The 21,188-nt window shown below is 39.2% G+C and overlaps 1 protein-coding gene across 1 annotated transcript; it reads left to right on the top strand.

The window, feature by feature from the left end:
* Positions 1-236: 236 nt before the first annotated feature.
* dcn (decorin) lies at positions 237-18,888 on the top strand. The gene is made up of 8 exons (XM_075471685.1): positions 237-721; positions 7,889-8,121; positions 11,484-11,596; positions 13,276-13,489; positions 14,367-14,480; positions 14,840-14,933; positions 16,323-16,461; positions 17,810-18,888. Exons 2-8 carry the CDS (start codon positions 7,908-7,910, stop codon positions 18,008-18,010), a joined length of 1,089 nt encoding a protein of 362 aa, XP_075327800.1. The 5' UTR covers positions 237-721; positions 7,889-7,907; the 3' UTR covers positions 18,011-18,888.
* Positions 18,889-21,188: the final 2,300 nt, after the last annotated feature.

The raw sequence follows: 21,188 nt of genomic DNA, 5'->3' as shown, positions 1-21,188 counted from the left end.
CTCAGTATATTTAACAACACTGTGCGGATGTGTCTTTATTTGTGTGTGTGTGTGTGTGTGTGTGTGTGTGTGTGTGTGTGTGTGTGTGTGTGTGTTTGTGTGTGTGTTTGTTTGTCCTGTGGGTAGTTAGTATTGAGGCTGAATGTGAATGAATGACAATGAAAGAGGGAGAAAGAGAGTTTGTGTGCAGCACTCTCTGCAAAGCTCCACAGGACCTATCATTACCAGATGTCACAGTAAGAGTGGCTGCCAGCCGAAACACTGGCTATTGCTTTAAACTCCAGCCTTCTGTCTCTTTCTCTTCCTCTCCTTCCTTTTTTCCCTCTTTTCTCACTGTCCTTGTCTCCTTTTCCCTCTCGCGTTCCCCTTTCTTTTTCTTCCTCCCTTCTCCATTTCCAGCTGTTTTTGGAGCACGCAGCGTGAACGAGAGAAGTTCTCCACCAATTGTCTCGGTCCTGAGAGGAGCTTGGCGGTTGGACCCCACCCTCCTTCAGTCTCTCTCCCTTCTCGGTTCTGTTACTCTCTTCCTCTCTTGCGTTTTCTCTCCTCCCCTTGGTGTGAGAGAGCACACCTGCTTGATTTTGGCTGCACACGCTCCGAGTCCAATTACCCCATAGGCCCTCTCAGCCACTTCACAGTCTCATCCCCCCACTTGACTGGATTTTGGGAGTCAAGCTCATCTGACCAGCTTTTTCTCTCTTTGCCTAGCTTCTGTGAACAGGTAAGTTACTACTTTAACTCTGGGTTAGAAGAAAAGTATCACTTTGATAGTGACTGGTTCCACGAGTTAATGATAAGTTGTTGGGAACTACTTTTCCATCACACAGACAATACTAAAGGTAGTTGTTACCAATTTTTGTATCATTTAACGCATTTTTCTCAACATAGATGAAGTCTAAAGATACAAAAATTCTTCCAATCAGATGTTTTTTATCATTGATTTACATGTATTGATGTCTTTTTCGTGCATTATATTGCTCCTTCCCCCTATTTTCAGCGATTGTGTGATAATATTCCATATATGCTGCCAAGTCTTGTTCCCACAGCACTCTTGGCTTTGCGATGAGAGACCTTAATCAGTGCAATCTGCATACAGCACAGTGAAAAGAGCAGTGGCTTGGGAAGGGGGTGTGGTGGTGCTGTTCATGCTGGTACCTCACCTCGCTGCCAGAAAGTGTATTCTTTTGTTAGTCCCGACTGCTGAGGGCTGTGTGATGCTTTCCTCAGTTTACAGTTTCAGCCTGAAGTTTTATCATTTCTTTGTTTTGGTGAATGTGTTTGGACCTTTGTTTGTTTAGGTGTAACCCACATGTGTATTCCTCAGGCAATCTTTTATGAATATTTTAGTGTCATACCTGGCAAGGGATTTAATAATCTTTTGCAAACATAAGAGGAAACATATAATTTCCTGTATTGATTTTCTCTTCACTTGTATACAATTTTATTTTCATTCTTTTATCTCTTTTTTACCCTTTTTCTGTCATTTTGAGCAGTGTGCAAGCAAATAAAGGAGGGGGGGGGAGTAAAAATAATATAAAGGATTTCCTCTTATTGATCCACTCCATTACATTCTTGTCAAGACTTTGATTGGGAAAAAAGTTGTTTCTGCTGCTTCTTACACTTTCCATTTCAGCAGTTCATTTGAGACTGCAACTAGATTATTTTAACCCCAATCTCTTATCTGTCTGCTATGCAGCCTTGCTTCTTTTCAATATGAACCTCCTCTGCCCACAGTGGCATCTGCTGCTGTGTTTTCACAGAAGCAGAACAGCACCCAAATTGCTAGGGGCAACTTGAAGTGAGATGCTTTGAAGAGGAGTTGAAAAAATGGTTGTACCTGGCAACACACGGTGCCATTAATCCTGTAATGGTACAGCTTCCTCTATCAAAGAGAGGTCTGAAGGCTTCCCGGCAAGCCACTACACAACTCAGAGCCAACTCATTACATCCTTTTTGCCAGCAGGGAAAAAAAGTTAATATGGCTGAGCTGCATCGAGGGAAGTGAAGTGAAACTGAGAAAGGGAGAAACTAAAGACAAACTAAATAGAATAAAAGTGGTCCCTTAAATAGGAGGTAAAACATGCACACACTGTACTAAAATGCAATTGGAACAACAGAAGTGCTCACACTTTCGAGTTGAGCTGAGCAGATAATTAATATCTGAACCAGAAATGAGTGAATGGAAGGTTGGAGCAGACAAGGCCCCAGATTCGCACCCAGGTTGCATTTTTTCCATCTGTACTTCAACTCTCCAGGTCAAAAAGAGCAAAGCAAAAGAACAATGGAATTGAATAGACATCAACCATCAAGACTTTTTCCCCTCACTTGTTCATTGGAATAACAGAAGGTTCCACTTTTCAATCGTTTTGGCGAAGGTTTGAAAGGTCAGACAGAAGGAGAAAAATGCCATAAGCCATGGAGCAGGATGGAGAAGGAAGGAAAACAGCACCAAATGGGTGGAGGAGATGGAAAGAGAAGAAAGAGAGAAAAGATTGGGCAGTTGGTCCACGTCTGTGCAGCACAGATTGTTGATAATAGGACTGAGGTTGATGGCAGGCCGACAGCTCTTCTCATGGAACAGCTGAAATGTGGTTTAACCACTCACTGGCTTTTTCAAAGTATGACTGCAAACAACAGGCATAAAATGGTCCCTCAGTTATAGTTACCACTCTAACAGTTTTTTTGTGTTTTGGCTGTAGAAAGAAACTTCATTGACTATGGTGGTCAGATGGGGTGTCTTGGGTGTCCTTTGATCAAAAACATCCAATGAAATTGAAGACCAGGCTGATTGAATCATATTACAAGAGCTTTTTGGCACTGACAATGTTTGTTGGTTGTCTCTTTGCATATTTTCAGATGAACATTGTCTTACTCACAAAATCCCTCACGTATATCAGAAATTTCTTGAAAATGATGACCACTGACTTCTTGTACAACTGCTGAATTGAGTCAGTTTCCATTTTAGCTTTTTGTCATTATGTGTTTATACAAGCATGTGGGAGGGGAGTTCACATACATTTGCTGATGGGTTAAAAAAGGCCACACGTGTTTTAAATGTCCTGTGGCCTTGTAAATACCTTCCAGTGATTAATTGCCGACAGACGCTCTGCAGAGGCAGATACAGGCCTGAGGAAAATTAGAGGAAAGGGGTGAGGTAGCAGACAAAGGAGGATCATAGTCAGTGTGCAGTTCATATTGTTTTGCTCATCATGGGTTGATCTGTTTAAATAAAAGCACCATAGTCCTTCATGCCCAAATCTAATGTTTTTATACTGCAGTAGTTTGGCTGGTCTGGTTATCTCTGCTGATATCTCATTGATTTTCTGAGCTTGAATGCTTCAATAAAAGGCAGGAACAAAGGAAACTAAGTGACAAAGCAAAGAGAAGAAAACTACTTTCCTCCCTCATGCAAGCTCTGCTTCCTGTCTGGGAGTCATTAGTAATGCTAGGGCAAGACTTGGGGGGAATGTGGAGGGCGGGATGAAGCAAAAGGGGTAGACAGGAGAAGTGACAAGGATGCCGCCGCCACAGGAAATGTCAACCTCCGCCCTTTTTTTCTTGGTCAGACATGAAATGATAAATCAGAGCTCAGGAAAGAAGACAGATGATTAGTTCACCAGTTGCAACATGTTTTTATCTGTGAGATGATTGATTTTTAAATCTATTTAAAAGATAGTTTTTCATATCTGCCTCGTGTGTTTTTTTATACAGCTTTTTAGTGCCTTCCCTTGTTCTGTCTGCTGTCCTTAAGCCAATGATCATTTGAAGCCTTAAACCATCCGTTGTCTAAGTGAAGTGAAATGTAATGACTGGAGTCCTGAGAGAAATACAGAGTAACATTCCCACTACATCAAAGTGCTTTTCCAAATCCAAACCAGCGGTTGGGTAAAGTTTCTTCACAGCAATCTTCAGGACCATAGTCTGTCAAAAGGGGACTGATTATCTTCCAATATTTAGGGATTAGCGTCAGTCCACTTCTTATGAATAAAGCCTGTCCCATTTTCATTTCATAAGCTTGCAGAGAGCCATCTCAACATGGTACTGGTCATTCTTCCCCCATGAAGTAATGCTAACCTGAAACATCATGCAATGAACTGTGGGAAGAATCTTTCATGCAAATAATACAGATGTTTGATTTAACACTGGCAGCACATTATACCCTATGACCAAATTCCCCTGTAACTCATAAGATTAACAAAAACAGAAACGAGTATTCACAAAAAGGATAGAAAAAGGAGTATGATTTCATTGTGATTTATATTTTTTTTAAACTGGCACTTGTACTGAAAGTTCAGTTTGACCCAACATTTCTACTATATTCTTGTCATTTCACCTTCATTTCTAATAAAAAATGATAAAAGGAAAAAAAAATGTCCTTCTGTTGTAATTTTCATACTTAATGTAGACCCAGTACCATGCCTCATATCTTCCAAACAGCAGGGTACAAACTTCCATGTTTCACCTTCAGCTTTGTTGGACACTATGACACTTAAAACCGCAAAGATTCCAAGATGAATGGCTTTTTATCTCATTACATACAGCTGCCTCGCATTTGACACAAATGCCGATAGAAGTGAGACATAAAGTTTTCTTGGCTCAGTCATGTTCCAGCACGTTGTCTTGACAGGTCTGTAGGTTGAGTGCAAATACACGTGTATTGTGTGATGAGCCAGTGTCAAGTTTGTGTGTGTGCATCGACATAGGGAGGAAAGTGGGGGATCTTCATAAAACAGGCCATCTTGCAGGCTCTGTCGACACATCTGAGCCAACTGGTGATAAGGAAAATGATGCCTGCGGCACAGCAGGTTGAATCTTGTATAGTGTTCATACATACATCCCAGCTGAGAAAGCAGTGAAAGCCTTGGATTTAGACCATTGTCATTGTTTGGAGGACTTTGGGAGCCACCATGCATTATATTTTACCACTTTCCTCTTGATATAAATCCCTGAATACCTACATTGGCCAGCCTCCAAAATCCCTAAATTCAATTATAGTAATACCACTTGTATTATATATACAAATGTATTCTTATGCTGCGGTTACAAATTGCCAGTTATTTTCCCAAACAATAATACATTATAAAATCCTTTGCATAATTTTGTCCTGGCTTTCGTTCAAATTGTTTTATCCTCATCATCAGCAACTCTTAAACTTGATTATGACTTATAAAGAAGCTGTAACTGCTGTTTTTCTAGGAAAGCTGCAGCCATTAAATTCTCACAGAGTTTTGTCTGAGATCACTCTCTTGCATGTCTGGCTTCTACTAAAAGCTGCAGAAATGTTTATGGAAAAGGTTGACAGATTGATGGCAGGACACAACAGGGGCCATCTGAAATGTTGCACCAATAAACATGTTCATGTATGTCTATTTATGTGCTCGTGACCACAGGTCAAAGCAGAGAGATAAGGTTCAGTAATCAGCAGTAAAAACTGCTGTTATTTATTATGCATAGCCGTTTTTTCAAGCAGATCTGGAACGCTGGCAATTTAAATGATTCAAAATGTTTTATCCTCCTACATATGTCAGACTGGAGTTTATAGCGTTGGTAGCTCTATGATAAATCTGATGAATTTGCTTTGGTAAGCAACGAATGAAGCAACAAGCATTGGTGGTAAGTGGTACTGCATAGTACCAATCTGGCATGCATGAGCACTTTTTGACCCAAGAATGCCTTACATCCCTTAATCCAGATAGACAACAGAGCACTGCAGCCAAGGTTTTGGTTGGACTGAGCTATCAGCTTTGCTTAGATATGACAACCAAGCATAGCCAAGATTAGTCAGCCCATTAAATGCTGGAACAACCCGTTCTCTGGATCTGGTGTATGTTCAGACTGGAGCCCTTTTGTTTCACTGCAGTACATATGTCATGTTTCCAAGTGCATGGAAAACTACGTCTCGACATTAAATAATGTGACACATTTCCAGACTTTGACTGCCGACTTATGAAATCAGCCTTTTGAGTGCTTTTCCAGTTTTTTTGTATGCTTCATAACAACAGAACAAAAGTAAAAAAAGAGCTATTAAGAAACTCCAACATAATTCCCCAGTGCATGGAAGTGATTTCAAGCTTGAACATACTGTAAGCAAGCACTGTAACTACAGAAATGAAGCTGTACAGTGTGTTAAAGCAGTGGCTGTTTTGTGGACAGACTATAATTACAGCTTGTGTTGAGTCACCCTGAACTGTGATTCCCATGCTTGACCTGACGTAACCCCCACCAGGATCTAAACTACGTCAGCACATCATTTTCTCTCCCGCATGCTCTTTATACCATTTAAAGAATTGAACATGTGCTTCTATATTGCCACAATGCCCATAAAAATATTAACTTCATTCAAACTTCAAAACATGGTAACACACATTTGAATGACAAAATATAAGAAGACACAGCACATGAGCATCATCTTCACAGACCATTTAATTCGGCTGAGAGTCACTTTTAGGCCCTGCCAACTGCTGGTTTTTGGTAGGTTTAATCATCTTGGTCATGATGTTCAGGTCAAGGTCCACTGCAGCTGCCGCTCTAACCAGACCTTCAATTATTGTGGCACCACGATGGTAGAAGGAACCTTTGGCTTTATGAATGACCAGAAGATTGCTGGGTTTTTGAGGCTCTGCATGTGTGTGAAGGAAGGAGAGTATACTGTAAATGAACGTGCGTCTGTGGGCCAAAGGTCAAGAAGTTTGTGTGGAGGTCTGCGCTGTGCTCGAGTTTCAGAGATTTCATAGATGTGTCATCTGGATTGTGGCTGTGTTTGGAAATGAAGTCTTCCATAGACTCCGCTTGCACAGTAGAAACATGCTCCTTTGTTGTGTATTTTGACACACTCTAATGATAAAGTACATGGCAAGCAAAAGTGATTTATTGTGTATGCCTAGGGGAAAACATGAAACAGTGGTGTACAGTTGCAGCCATGAAATTTCTTGTGATGCACCCCCTGTGTATTTTTGTAAAAGCTAATGCAGATGTTGCAGTGGTACATGCTGTTTCTGGTTTAGGCGCACATTGCATAGGAACAGGACAGTAATGTATACACAATTACAAAGATAGAGTCGCAGAGTGGTGACTTCCAACTTTAAGGTACAGCCACCTTTATTGTGACACCACTACATATTGGACATGTGGACAAACATAACCATTACATGCTTTTTGTGAGACTGTGCTGATGTAGGAATGGAAAACATTACATGTAAGAGTCCTGTGTGTTACGCTTAGCAGCATGTCTCTGTTCTTGTACTGTTCCATCACAGGTCAAAGTACAAACTTAACCAATCCGACTTAAATAGTGGCATTTCAACTGTTCTGAGCCAACGTGATTATAACAATACTTCTGTATGATCAGTAGCCATGAAGTTTGAAACCATGTAAGTAAGAAATTAAGACTTTAAATGTCACATTTGGAACATGGCAACTGTTGCTGAAGTACATCACACAAAAAAATATTGTAGAAAAACAGTTGTAGCCAATATCACAAAACCAAAAGTATTACCACTTTTTAAACAGCTGTATGTTTTGGCCTTTATCTCTACATTCCTTTGCCATATGAAGACACCTAAGTTGTCCTTTTTGTGAAGGTAATATTACGTGATTTTCTATGTTGTTTGTGTAGTAGTTCCTACTCTCCAACCTTTCACCTGTCAAAAACAGTGCAGTTTGTTTGACCAACCTCAGTAAATTGTTACACTGAAGTGTTTAACCTTTCTGCCCTGGACCCCTCACCTTGCACTTTGCTGCCGGATTTTTGTTTCTCTTGTTCCATCTTTCTCACAGTACATCCTACTATCTGCTTCTGACTTGCTGCAGGACTTAAAAGCCTAGAATTCTTTTGTCCAATATAATTTTCTGAATATCACAATGTAACAATTAAGTTGTGTCATTGTAGGCTCCAGGCTAGCAACACCATGAGGTCAGCCTGTCTCTCTCTGCTCCTGGTCACCGCCTGCTGGGCTCTGCCATTCCGTCAGTCTGGCTTCTTAGACTTCATGATGGAGGATGACGCTGGATCAGGTGTGAGTCCAGACCCTGGAGTGAGAGACTTCCCTCCTGTACTTGAAGGACCCAAATGCCCATTCAGATGCCAGTGCCACCGGCATGTGGTCCAGTGCTCTGACATTGGTAAGATAACACACCTCCCAGTGATGTCTCACACTGTTGTGTAAGGTCTTTTTTCTTTATTACTGTATTCCCTGTAGGGTTATAGGTGGGCTATGGCACACGTCAATAGACAAGTAACAGAGAGGTAGAGAGGTATTATTCAATCATTCTTCTCTTGAGGTGTTTGATAAAAAAAATTATTAAAAAATGGCCACCACAATTATCCAAAGCCCAATGATATCCTTAAAATTGCTTCCAATATCTGACCACCAGTAAGAAACTTAAGCATTGATTTACATCCCGAACAAACAGAAAGAGAACAAGCTGAAACATATTCAACTTTTTTCACCCAAAACTCTTACCAGAGTACAATGTTGCTAATTTACTTCTTGGAAACCCTCAATGTTTTAAATGCATAGGTTACACCTAAAGAGTAACTTTTGGGCATGCAGGGTTTCCCAAGCTGGTAATGTAGCAGTCCTTCAAGCTTTTCGCTGGTTTTGCTATTTGCTATCACATCTACTAAAAGAACCTGCTGCCTTTTTTTTTCTAATTATTATTATCAAGTTGTGTTTTACTCTCAAAAGCCAGCATTCATCGTTATCAATAGTTTTCTTTATCTAATGGTGCATGAATATTTCACAACCATAAATTAAAATCTTTACAGTCTATGGTCACAACCATCTTGTCAACATTTTCTTCTCCTAGACCTCCATCTGGTGCTCTGTCTTGAATTCCAAAGGACTGAGCTATGTTTGATGGATCAGATGCAGAGGTCAGACGGGTGGCTGCAGTAGTTTTACTGTACTTTTACTGGTTTTAAAGAGGAGAATAGGTCACTGATTTTCCCCACTCCACCCAAACCTACTGGGTCATTTGAAGGGTATATTGTGTTACTCATTACTGTGAAGTCCCCCTGAAAACATGAAGCCAGTGTTGATATGTTAAACACTTACAGATGCTGTGACTCTTACTTCACTTCCTGTAACAAATGCATCAAATGGTCTTTCTGGGCAATTTGTTTTCTTAAACAGCAGTGAAGATTAAAGGTTGGCCTGGAATTCAAGTCTTGAACAAATCCTAGTACCCCAAATCATACAAAGCATGTTTCTGTAAAGCTTACTTAAGGTTGTTCACAGATGACTACAGACCTCAATTACTAAGTCAACTCTTTACTTCAGTCATAACAGTTTACTCAATTGTCATCTTTGTTGTATGAAGCTTATCTGCTATGTTTTTCTAATCTGATGTAAAGGATAAACAAAAGTTTGAGTCATCCCAACAAACACTGTCACAGAAAAATCTGACTTCAGTTTTTTTTTTGCCTATTACAAAAAAGTGCCTGCTGGACAGTTGGGTTTGATAGTTATTTGGCTCTAGTGTTGTTTGTAAAGGGAGAGGCAAAATCTTCAAAAGGACAGTTGAAGGAGAGGGGAGTGGCTCTTGAATAAAAGAAGAGTGAACAGACTTAAGTAAACCGACGATGTTATGGATTCAGAGCAGCAGTCCGAGGTGAACTATAAGCAGTGTTTGCTGACAGTCGGATGAACAGGAGTCCCAAACGATCAAGCCACAGTCAGGTAGTCAGAGAGACAGACAGTTGGAGAGAATGATGGTCACTAAAAGACCAGTTCCATTACATCATTGCTCTAGACGGGGTAGCTAACAGCAGCACTTTCCACGAAGAGACAGCCCCATGTCTGGATTCTTCACTCCTGCATGAACACGGTTAGCCCTGAACCCCCATCTGCTGCCCAGACCTGCTGGCATGCATGCAAACACACTCACATGCTTGTGCACGCACATGAACAAACATGTGCGTTTCATCACACACAGGCCTGGGTAAGATAGATGAATCTGCTCATTCAGCAAAATTCAGCAAAAAGATTCAGGATAGAAAATGAAATGTTCAATCTTCGTGATATATCAATCAACATTTGCTAGAAAAAGACCCACATTCAACTTAAGACTCAACTACCTTGTGTTCTCTCGATAAGTATTAGAATGTTCTTACAAGCAACATCAGCAGCGCATCTTTTAAAAGAAGTGATCGTACACGAGAGATGCCTGCTTTTCACAACAACTCGATGGTCCAAGGGACCATCCAAAAATTTCAAACCTGCTTGCTCCTATAAGGCAAACACATGTTTTGATGTGTCAACAAGAGGAAATTATGTAGATGTAATTATCTTGGAAATACTGATATTACAATGTAAAGTGTGAGACTTGATTTGAACAATTCATACTTGATTACCAGTTCTTATTATTGTTATTGTTGTACGGTTTTTTATAGCCATACACTTTGTTTCATGTGACAGAATACATGCTAAGAAGAGGTTTAACAGTTTAGTACAGTAATTGGTGGTAAATTTTCGTGAAAAGTGTCACGTGAAAGTTGAAATTCAGTTAACTTTTCATAGATCCACTAAAAAGTATTTACAGTGTTGAGAATGTATTTTTAAAAGGGATTCCAAATTAGTTGTGCATTTCCAAGTTGGTGTGCTTACAGGAGACACATCAAAAAGAAATATTCAGTCAGCAAAGGCTGGGACTGTCTGATTTTTACAAAAGAACAATGAAAACAGAATATGCACTGGAGCCGAGGTATAAAGTGCGGTGGCGCTATAATGACGACGGTGACCACAAACAGCTGTGATGGTTTTTGGCTCATTCACTGCAGAGTTGGAAAAGTTGACAAGAAAACAAACCTAGTTGGAAGTTACATTTGGATGAGCTGAACAGAAGTCGTCACAAGTTTTGGAGCCAAATTCAATCCAGACAAACACACGTATGTGGACTAGAGACGCAGAGTGTGTGCTTCTTTGTTAAACAGTTTACTCTACGCCTCTTCCTCTCAAATGTAAACTGCCTATTATGACTCTCAGAGTATTTTTCGCGTCACCACGGATGCGTGAAGGTGCATCTCCGTCTTTGCTCAGTTCTTAAAGTCAGTCAACTAAACCAAACAGTCAGAACAGATGGTTTTGTGTGCCATTCTAAAGTCCAAGGAAAACAATTTCATGTGACTCTGGTGTCCAGGTGTGCCGCCTGTTACTTACTCCAAAGGAAATTTGTTTTAAGGTCGATTTCCCCCATGTGCAAATTCAAAGTTCTATAACTCTCAGATTGCTTATAAGCAACAGTCAAAGTTTGGGAGACATCTGAGAGTTTAAGCCTGAAAAAAAAGATTTAATACCAAGAAACCTATTTTGTATCCATATCCTGCATGGATTAGAGTGAGGTTGAGCTCTCTGCACCGGAACCAGGGCTGTCACACCGCACTTCCATATTTCATCCTTCTGATGAATTTATTGCTTTTGTATGTTGACAACTGTTACACAGCATATCCAGTTTATTTGTTTCTCATTGAAATTCCTGATCAGGCCTGACGGACATTCCAGAGGACATTCCTGATGATACCACCCTGCTGGACCTGCAGAACAACAAGATCACTGAGATCAAGGAGAATGATTTCAAGAAACTTAAAGGACTACATGTAAGACTCTTCATACATATACGAAGTTTCACGTGTGCCAGTCTTATATAATTGTATTAACCACAGCCCATTTTCAACACGAAACTATGATGATATCTATGGGGAAAACCCTGTATACTGCATGTTTCAAATTTTATTTGTGCTGTTGCTTCCCCGAACAGCACAAAGAAGATGTAATACCTATCTATATATACTGTACGCATACACTAGATAGCCATAACATTAAAACCACTGACAACTAAAGTGAGTGACACTGCTCATCTTGTAATATTCTGTTACTTTGACTCTTGCCACCTGCCTAAATAGTTTAATATGGGCTCATAGTATACAAGAAATCCACATCGATCCCACATCAAATGTTTTTGTTAACATCCTAGGTGGTCATATCTCCTTGGTGGTATGAGGAGGACCTACAAAATGTTTGGCTGGTGTTTTGGACATTATGCCTGATCGGTGTAAACAGTTAGGGTTGGACTTATCACTTTGGTAACCTGTAAAATCCACCGTCGCCTTGTGTATAGTCAGGACAGGAGACTGAATCGAGAGAAGTTTCAGTGCAATCTGTTAGCTTCCTTAGTGAGACAGCTTTTTTTTAGTGGTCGTGTGGGTAGGGTTGTATTAATTGGACTAATATGGATTTTACTTAGTTTGACTTGATTGAACTCCATTTGGAGTCACTGGATACAGTGAATTGGATTATATTTGACTTGAATTGGACTGTATCTTTGAAGTGCCTTGAGATTAAATTTGTTGTGATTTGGAATTAAATTAAATTACATTTAAAAGTTTTCTAACATGTTGTTGATGTCATAAAAATATATTTATTTCGAAATTATCCAGAAAGTTTTCCCAACCCTATCCAAATAGTTTAGATCCCCTAAACCCAGCCAAGTAGCCTTAAATGCCTTAACCTATTTAAGTGCTTTTGGTGTATAATTCTAACCAAACAGTGAGTAGGGTGAAAAATGAAATGACTAAAATCCTAGCCTTTCCCCACCTTCAACCCAAACCTCCTCCTCCTCAGTTGCCTGTAACACAGTGAGTACCAGCACTACCACTCACCTAGTCACCAGGTGCAAGAAAAGCATTCACCCTGAGGCCTTATAGCCTTTCACCTCCAAACTCCTGTTGCCTTCTTACTTGCAATAAATACCTCTGTCTTACGGCCAGGGCTGTTTCCTCTATAATGTGACTGGCCTCTTAAGGGGAATGTTCTACATACTTCCCATTGTATCCCGTCTGTCTGCTTTCCAGCAGAAAGTGCATTAGGAATAACTCATAGTGGACATGAACTTGGCCCTCTATTTTCTCAAGCACTTATACCAGGCTGAAGAATCTAACAGCTGCTGCGTTCAAAACATCTTTGTAAAATCTCATCTGGATAGTTTTTAAGCCTCATGATGCATTGAGCAATGAATATTTCTCAGCGGAATAAGTCAAAAACCACTATGGGGTAAAGTTCAAATTCCAAAAGAAAAGAATGTTAAACAATAGTGTTATTCAATACTGAGCTAACTTTTTTTTTTAACCAAACTGAATGCCTTAAACTCTTTTTTTGTACAGTTCCTTAACCACACCAAACTTTTGTATGTTACAATAGGTCTACTAAACAAAGGAGCAAGTACAAATATTTTACAATGAAAAGTAGTATCTAACTTTCTTGTTATTCCACCTTATAGGCTCTGATTCTTGTGAACAACAAAATCACCACTATCCACCCCAAAGCCTTCAGCCCTCTGACCAATCTGCAGCGCCTCTACCTGTCAAAGAACTTTCTTAAGGACATGCCCGCCAACATGCCCAAGAGCCTGCAGGAGCTTCGCATCCACGAGAACGAGATCACCAAGATCAAAAAGACCACCTTCCAGGGCATGGCCCATGTCATCGTCATGGGTATGAGAAAAAAAGTTTTTTTGCATTTGTTTAAGAATGGATATACACTATCCAAAGGTCTGGACAAATACCTATTCATCTGAATGGGTGCCTCCAAACCTTTGACTGGTACTTTATTTACCTGGATAACAAACAGTTGAAACCCAAAGTGAGCTGGCGCCAGTTGTGATACAGCAATGGTTACAAGGTTTGGTTGTGTGGTTTTGGGCCAGTTTTGGCTGCTGATTTTCAAATTTAGACCCATTCTGTAGAAGAATTAATCATGTGTGGTGACCCGAAAATGATCAACTTGCAGATCTGGTTCAGTGTCAGCATATGGATTTGGGCCAGCATATGTGGGCTGATTCTGGAGAGTCATCCATAACGCCACTGCGTCATGTTATTTCTTCTGACCCGTTGAATTTAAGCCTATAATTGGCCAAAGAATTTTACTCAGAAGGAAAACTTGCACATCTTACCATAAGCAAGTTGGCTAGTGGCATGGTACTCTGCAGATTGACTTGACTCAATGTATTCCTTTGAGTTTGTGTGTGACTGTAAACTATGGCTACTTGTCTTTTTCCCTCCTTTAAAAAAAAAAGTTATTTTCCTTTTCTTCCCTACTTTCCTCTTACATTGACAAGTCCTCTCCACCTTGTAAAATTTCCTGTTCCACAATAGGGAGAGTCTTTTGATTCAACTGAGACAAAATGGGAACTTTAATGTGGAAAGAAACTACAAGCTATTGTCCTACTTAAGAGTCATAAATCAACCCTTTGTGATTGTAGCACACCAGGAGAGGAATTAACTTCATAGAAAAAATCCAATACTGGCAGCTGTTCTATTTTTGATTGTTTTCATTTTCCAATTACCTCTTTTTATTCCTTTCATCTTTTAGAGCTTGGGTCCAACCCTCTGAAGAGTGCAGGCGTTGAGGCTGGGGCTTTTGCTGACCTGAAGAGGGTCTCTTACATTCGAATTGCAGACACTAACATCACAGAGATCCCCAAAGGTATAGTTTTCATGGCTGTTTCCACAAGTAATTCACAATGGAGGATTTGATTCATATCCACTCAGCCTCAGCCAAAAACAACCATCTTCTCTCAAAAGAATGGTTAACTGGATTGTGGTCTACGGTGAAACAATGGGCTCAATGTGAAAAAGACTAAACACACTGCACTGCGTAGTAATTCAAAACTATGCAATTTCAGGTTGGGAATATTAAGTAACATGATGCATGAGAAGTCTTTAATTTTTTTAAGTCTTTAGTTTTCTGTGTAAAAGTTGTTTTATAATGTCCTAAAGGCTAGATTCTCGCTGTTACCTAAGATATCTCCTTTTTCTTGATATTAATCTTTTGTGGGTTGACAGGTCTGCCCAGCTCTCTTTCTGAGCTTCACTTGGATGGAAACAAGATCACCAAGGTGACAGCCGACAGCCTAAAAGGCATGAAGAACTTGGCCAAGTAATAAGAATTATGATTCGTACTCTCTCTCTCTTTTTAAACACAGCAATCCATATTGAAATCTTGTGTGTTTGTTTATGAGTCACTAAAGAAAATACATACATAAGTATGTAATGTTTTTAATGCATGTGGACAGTATTCATGCCTCATTGCCTGGCTGCTTGTGCGGTATTTTAGGTCCTAACCTTAAACAAGTATTTCATTTTTTAAACTTGATCAAGAGGCCTTGGATCATGTGTGAATGTAAGAAAGTAGAAATAGAGAAAAAAGTAAGGCAGAGAGAGAACTTACCACGGGTGGAATCAGTCACTGAAAAAGGTAAAACAAAAAGTGAAGAACAGTTTCCTGCTGGAGTCATTTTAAAACTTACCTACGTCTCAGCAAGGTCCCACTTGATGGTTAATATGCTGATGTTCATGTGTTACCCAAAAGTTGGTTTCTTTATGGAACACATCCGATGATACAACTTTTTCATTTGCTCCCTTTGCAGTTTTGACTTTCACTTCCGGTTATTATTCCAGCCATTTTGACACCTGTTTAAAGCAGGAATGAAGATGTATAGAGTTTGTCACACCACACGAGAATTTATTATTAAATCACCTTAATAAATATGCAAGTTCTTTTAAAAATTATGGAATAAATGTTCTCTGCTCATACATGTTCGACAGACGCTTATTGACATCACTCACAACAGCCCTTAATGTACTTACAGGGCAAACAGGTTTGCTTTAGGATATTCATTTCTAACTTGTTTAATGGGTTTTTGATGCACATTTTTGAATTTGCTTTACACTGATTGAATACTCCAGTCAATAATCCTTTGTCCTGACTGGCTTACACAACCTACTGTGATGATGATTCAGCTTTTCATCAGTAAAAAGAAGATTTAACCTTTAAAGACACACATACAGTAAAAATGCTTTTAAAAAAGAGAAAATATATTTCCTATTCTATTCATGTTATCTGACATTATCTTATTATCTGGCAAACTAAAGTAGTTTTCAATCTAGCAAAATTTGAAGCCTCGATAGTAGTTATTTGATTACCAAAATAAATGTGTTGCTCTTCTACTACAGCTCCAGACATCTAAAAGTGACATTCCAACAAGGACAAAGGACTGAAGCAGCACTTATTATTATAAGAACAATGTTAGAATAAGATGGTTTTAATTTTCCATGTTCTCATAACTGAGTAATATACTGGGAAAGCAATACTGTGAATTTTCTACATGCTCATTCGCTCAACTAAATCTCTTTTCAATTAGTTAACATTGATTTTGGCAGTGGGAGACTAACTTGGATGTCACTTGCTTAGTTTCGCAACTCATGCATTTTTTGCTTTTGTGTTTCCACCACACATGACTCATCCACGTGCTGATTTTTCTTGCAGGCTTGGTCTGAGCTACAATGAGATCAGCTCTGTGGAAAATGGCTCTCTGGCTAACGTACCCCACCTGCGAGAGCTGCACCTTGACAACAACGGTTTGACCAGCGTTCCTTCTGGCCTGCCCGACCATAAGTACATCCAGGTACGTATTGGTTTGCTTTATATTAGAACTTAAATACAGCTTGTATGTATGGGGTTATTAATGCAGGACTGCAAGGTTATCATTGCAACCATTTAGCAAATAAATTTGGAGCATCAAAGCCCTGATACTCATACAGTACAGGATTTCACACAGCTCATTTTCTCTGATCTAAACCACACAGAAAATGTTTACCCTGTTGCATTTTTGCATTTGGTTTGTTTAGGTTCACACTGCCTGATTAGAAGTCATACAAGGCTTCCATAACAAAGTCACATGGATTCATTTAGTTTGAGTAGATGGTAGCTTTTTACATGGTGTGATTTTTTATTTTTTTTCTCCAGTAGGGAAAAGTTTAAAAAGACCCGATTCTAGGTCTTTAGATTGGCTTCACTTTCTCTCTTTTTGTCTAAATAAAACCTCCTGGGTGTAATTTTCTGTAGAGCCTAATAAACCATAGCAGCGAAAGCCTGTAAGCCGTATTTTTTATGTTATTCTATGTCTACCGCAGTTTTAATGGCATTGTCTCAACAGCCGTACACAAACAAACTATGGAAAAATATGACCCCGAGTTCGGAGAATTACCTTTCAACAAGTTGTTGTGCACAGTTTGTGTTACAGATTTGGATGTTGCAGAGGAGGTGTAATTGATTCAATAATGAAAATTGGATTGTCTGAATATGACAATAATACCTTTATATATAATCAAATGCATGGTCAATTTTTTACAATGACCTTTCTCCAAACTCTGCTGTTTTCAGTCCAAGATTTTTTGTCATCTGCAATACGTATCATATTGTCTGTCCCTGTGAGTTCACGGCACTTCAAGTTTTTTTGTTCTTGCTTTTTGGGCTTGCTTATTCTCCTCAATTCTGTCAAATCCACAGTGCTTAACTGCATGATTAGTTATTCCCCCTTTATATTCATATGCACACGATGCCCAAGTTGTCACAGACAAACATAAATTGCAATTCAAGCTCAAATCTTCAACACAGAAGAATATTTACGAAGTCAGCACAATAGACCAGCCTTTCATCCTGACAGTATCAATACCATCTTGAGTGGCTTCAGTACATTGTCTGTATTCGTGTGCTTTTTCAGTGCAGCTATTTTTCTAATCTAAAGCTATCATTGTTCCCAAAGTAGCATCAGTTGGTCATGTAGGAAATGCTTTTCCACTGTCTCTGGTAAAACACGCTGAAAAAGAAAAAGAAATTTAATTTACTTTTGTTTGTTTTGCCTTGAGACATATCATCATCATTATTTGCTTTAGTGTGAAAAAACTTAAATTATGGCCATGCACATTTCATTCAGCAACCAAATGTTGTTATTATTTTAATCCCTTCTCTAGGTGGTCTACCTCCATGCCAACAAGATTGCTGCTGTGGGAACAGAGGACTTCTGTCCTCCTGGCTTCAACACCAAGAAGGCCATGTACTCTGGCATCAGCCTTTTCAGCAACCCCGTGCCTTACTGGGAAGTTCAGCCAGTCACCTTCCGTTGCGTCTTCGACCGCTCTGCCATCCAGCTCGGAAACTACAGGAAGAAGTAGAGCATCTGGAGTGCCTCCACGAAAAAGTGTGTGTTTGTACATGAGTGCATGAAAGTTTTGTAAGTGTGCGTGTTTGATCATAGCCCCACAACACTGACCCGCCCTCCCTCTTACAACACTGCCACCCCACCAATGATATTAATGTACACTCAATTCAACACTCTAGTGGATGTGGACTTCTAACACAACATATCATTTTCAGTATATAGCTTCAAGTTTGGTGCGTCAGTTATACACACAGCTTACAGCAAACACCACAACACTATGGTGACACTCTCAGACACAGCACAGCATTCATGGACCTGTTAAGCAAGCATTTACAACTTTGTTCTTGTATACATGTTGTAACATATTAATGTGCATAATATGTGCAGTTCGTTCAGTGGATGAATTGAAATGCAGACATGAACCCATACCAAAAACATTTGAAATCTCACTCAGTGGAAAAAAGATTACAAATCCCAGTTAGATCAGCTTCTTTGACCTTTAGTCGTTGAATGAATTGTACTATAGCTTGCCTGTAGAGCAGGCAGCAAGGATAACCTGTATTTCAATACCTTTAACAACTGGTTTTCTAGAATGTATTAGATATTGTCTGTGTACTAGGAGTAGCATTCAGAGTGTAACATTACCAAACTGCACTCCATGAAAGAACTCAAGTTTCTATTTGCATTGTAATCAATTCAAGTAGAGATAAAAGCAATCGTGACTCCTATCACATTGTGATTTCTTGTGCTTACTTCAGTTTTACACTTTTCTTCATAACTTGCCATCACCTGTTCCTCTCCAAGTGTGTATTTCCCATAAAAACAAGATGAAAATAGCTTCTAAAAATGTAGAATAAACCATATATATTTTGAAAAGAAGCTTTTCCCAAAGATTATATGCATGCTCTTAATTTTTTGCCTTTCAACTTGAACCTGTTGCTTTCTGGATTCTCTTGTTGTTGTTGTGTGTATGTATTTCTCTCATTGTTCACCCGACAGTTCATCTCTGTCTTTCAACACTTAAGTTGATTGGAGGGTGTGCCCAGAGCACCCATGTTGGTGTGAATGTTGTATGTATAGATGCTGTATATAAATGCTGTATAAAAAAATCTCTCATTGCTTAAAGGCACTAGCACTTCCAATAGCTCAGACTTAATATATCTGCAACAAATGGGTTCCTCTTTTTATTTTTCCCCCGGAGCAGGGGCTCCATCTAAGGTGTCCTGAAGAAAATAAAAATACTAATGAAAAAAAGCTTTTAATGGTTGGAATGACCTGAATTTGCATCATTATCAATATGAGAAACCGGCTCCAGGCCACTGAATAGCATGGCTGTACTAACAGCCCAAAGGCAAACGGGGCAGCAAGCTTCTGGTGAACAAGGACAAGAGGAGGCCCAGGCACAAACTATACTAATAAATAGGTGAGAAACAATTCTCAACATTTATATGCAACAAAAACTCACAGCAGGCTTAAGTGCTGCAGAAAGAGAGTGAGACTTCCCTAAGACGCTGAAATGTTTCGACTTTAAATCCATAGTCGGAGATATAAGGACAAAGATTTGTTGAATCAAAAAATATATATTTTAAGGTAGAAGTGCCAAAACAACTGATGTTTCATTTTGATAAGGCTTCTGACCAGGATAGTTATAACATCTAAAAAAAAAAAAAAACTAAACAGTAAACTAAGTCAGGCTTTACACATATTTCAACCGTGAAGGGCACTTCAAAGTATTCCAATTCATTCTCACTTCTATCAAATACCTTCTTTGAACAAAGTGCTTCTTTCTTGGCATCTGTTAACAATAAGTCATCTTGCAGATGTTACTGCACACCGTAGAAACTGTACTCTGTCAATGAGTAAATATGGGTCAGATACTTACTCCGCATTCATAGAATTACACCATGGGAACAATTCGTCAAAGCCAAACCCTCAGCATGAGGTAAGGCTTTCATGGAGCTGAAAGAATAGTTGTGTCTTAGCTACTTCTTTTGGTTTTAATTAATACAGCGTTGGGGATTCAACTATGTCAACTTTCGCAAACTACACTGGATAATGGTAATAAGTATTACCAGGAATGGAATACTTGTTTTATAGGCTGTTTACAGGAGATATTCCGAGCATATACTGGCCTGCACTGAGAGAACACTCTGGGTATGTCGCTAGTCCATTACAAGATGCACTGTTTACCTTTACAGCATATATTATATGCATCGTTAAATAAAAACAGACAGAAAAAGCATTCAGTATAGTCTCCTGTCCACCATGTCCATGGTTTGCGGACGGAAACCAGAACTCCCAGAGGAGTGAACTTGCACACTTCCCACAGGCCTGCAAGTTCCATTATACACAGTGAGGAAGCGATAATATGGGGCATCAACTGACCAACTACTGAGCCATCGTCCACTGGCATCACAGTTGTGAGTCACAAGGTGAGTACAAAGAATAGAAAAAAAAACACAAACAACCCATTGTCGATGAACTAGCTTCCATCTACCCCCTCCAACTCATATTGGTAGGTTTTGTGGGTTTTATATATGTTTGCATAAGGACCATTTCTGGCCTGTGCACAGCACACCACAAACTTATAATCCTTCAGCTATTTAGGAGACTTACATCTTAAATTTCACGATGATAAATATGTGCTTCCTGACTATACTTTCACATTATTTGGTAATCCAGAGCTGAAATATTACCACACTTATCCCACAGACCTTAAATTGTAATCCTTTGCTTTGCTTCTGTTCTTTTTTCCTGGTCCTACCACACACTTAATTCATCCACATTATGACATTTTTATACCTAAAAACATTTAAGTCATCCCTGGACAGTTCTAAGTCAATAAGTAAGTCAATTCATATTAAATTATCAGTGCTTTAAACTGCATTGCCCTTACCATCCACTCCTCATTATGAAGCCGAGACTGATTTAAGCTTTAATTATCTATTTCAATGACATAATCTTGTGAACATGGGCCAATTATTTTGTTATGTTGAGATTAATGATAATGAGTTAATTTATTTTGTTATCTCAATATCTATTTTTTCTTAGGACGAGAATATTTCACCCATTATCTCACAGGATAATAATGGAAAACTTGGAAGAGTGTCTGGTTCGTTTAATGCCTCCTAATTTCAGCTTTAAAGATCACTGTTGGAGAGGATCATAACAGAGCTGTTTCATAGATGTTT

The sequence above is a fragment of the Odontesthes bonariensis genome, chromosome 8 (assembly GCF_027942865.1).
Source record: "Odontesthes bonariensis isolate fOdoBon6 chromosome 8, fOdoBon6.hap1, whole genome shotgun sequence".
Classification (NCBI taxonomy): domain Eukaryota; kingdom Metazoa; phylum Chordata; class Actinopteri; order Atheriniformes; family Atherinopsidae; genus Odontesthes; species Odontesthes bonariensis.
The sequence above is the reverse complement of the archived record's forward strand: the minus strand, read 5'-3'. Positions and strand labels throughout refer to the sequence as shown.

Bases quoted from the DNA above. Each gene is read 5' to 3' on its own strand.
- dcn (XM_075471685.1), top strand. From the start codon at position 7,908: ATGAGGTCAGCCTGTCTCTCTCTGCTCCTGGTCACCGCCTGCTGGGCT. The intron at 11,597-13,275 runs GTAAGACTCTTC...TCCACCTTATAG, and splicing joins AGAAACTTAAAGGACTACAT to GCTCTGATTCTTGTGAACAA. The intron at 14,934-16,322 runs GTAATAAGAATT...TTTTTCTTGCAG, and splicing joins GGCATGAAGAACTTGGCCAA to GCTTGGTCTGAGCTACAATG.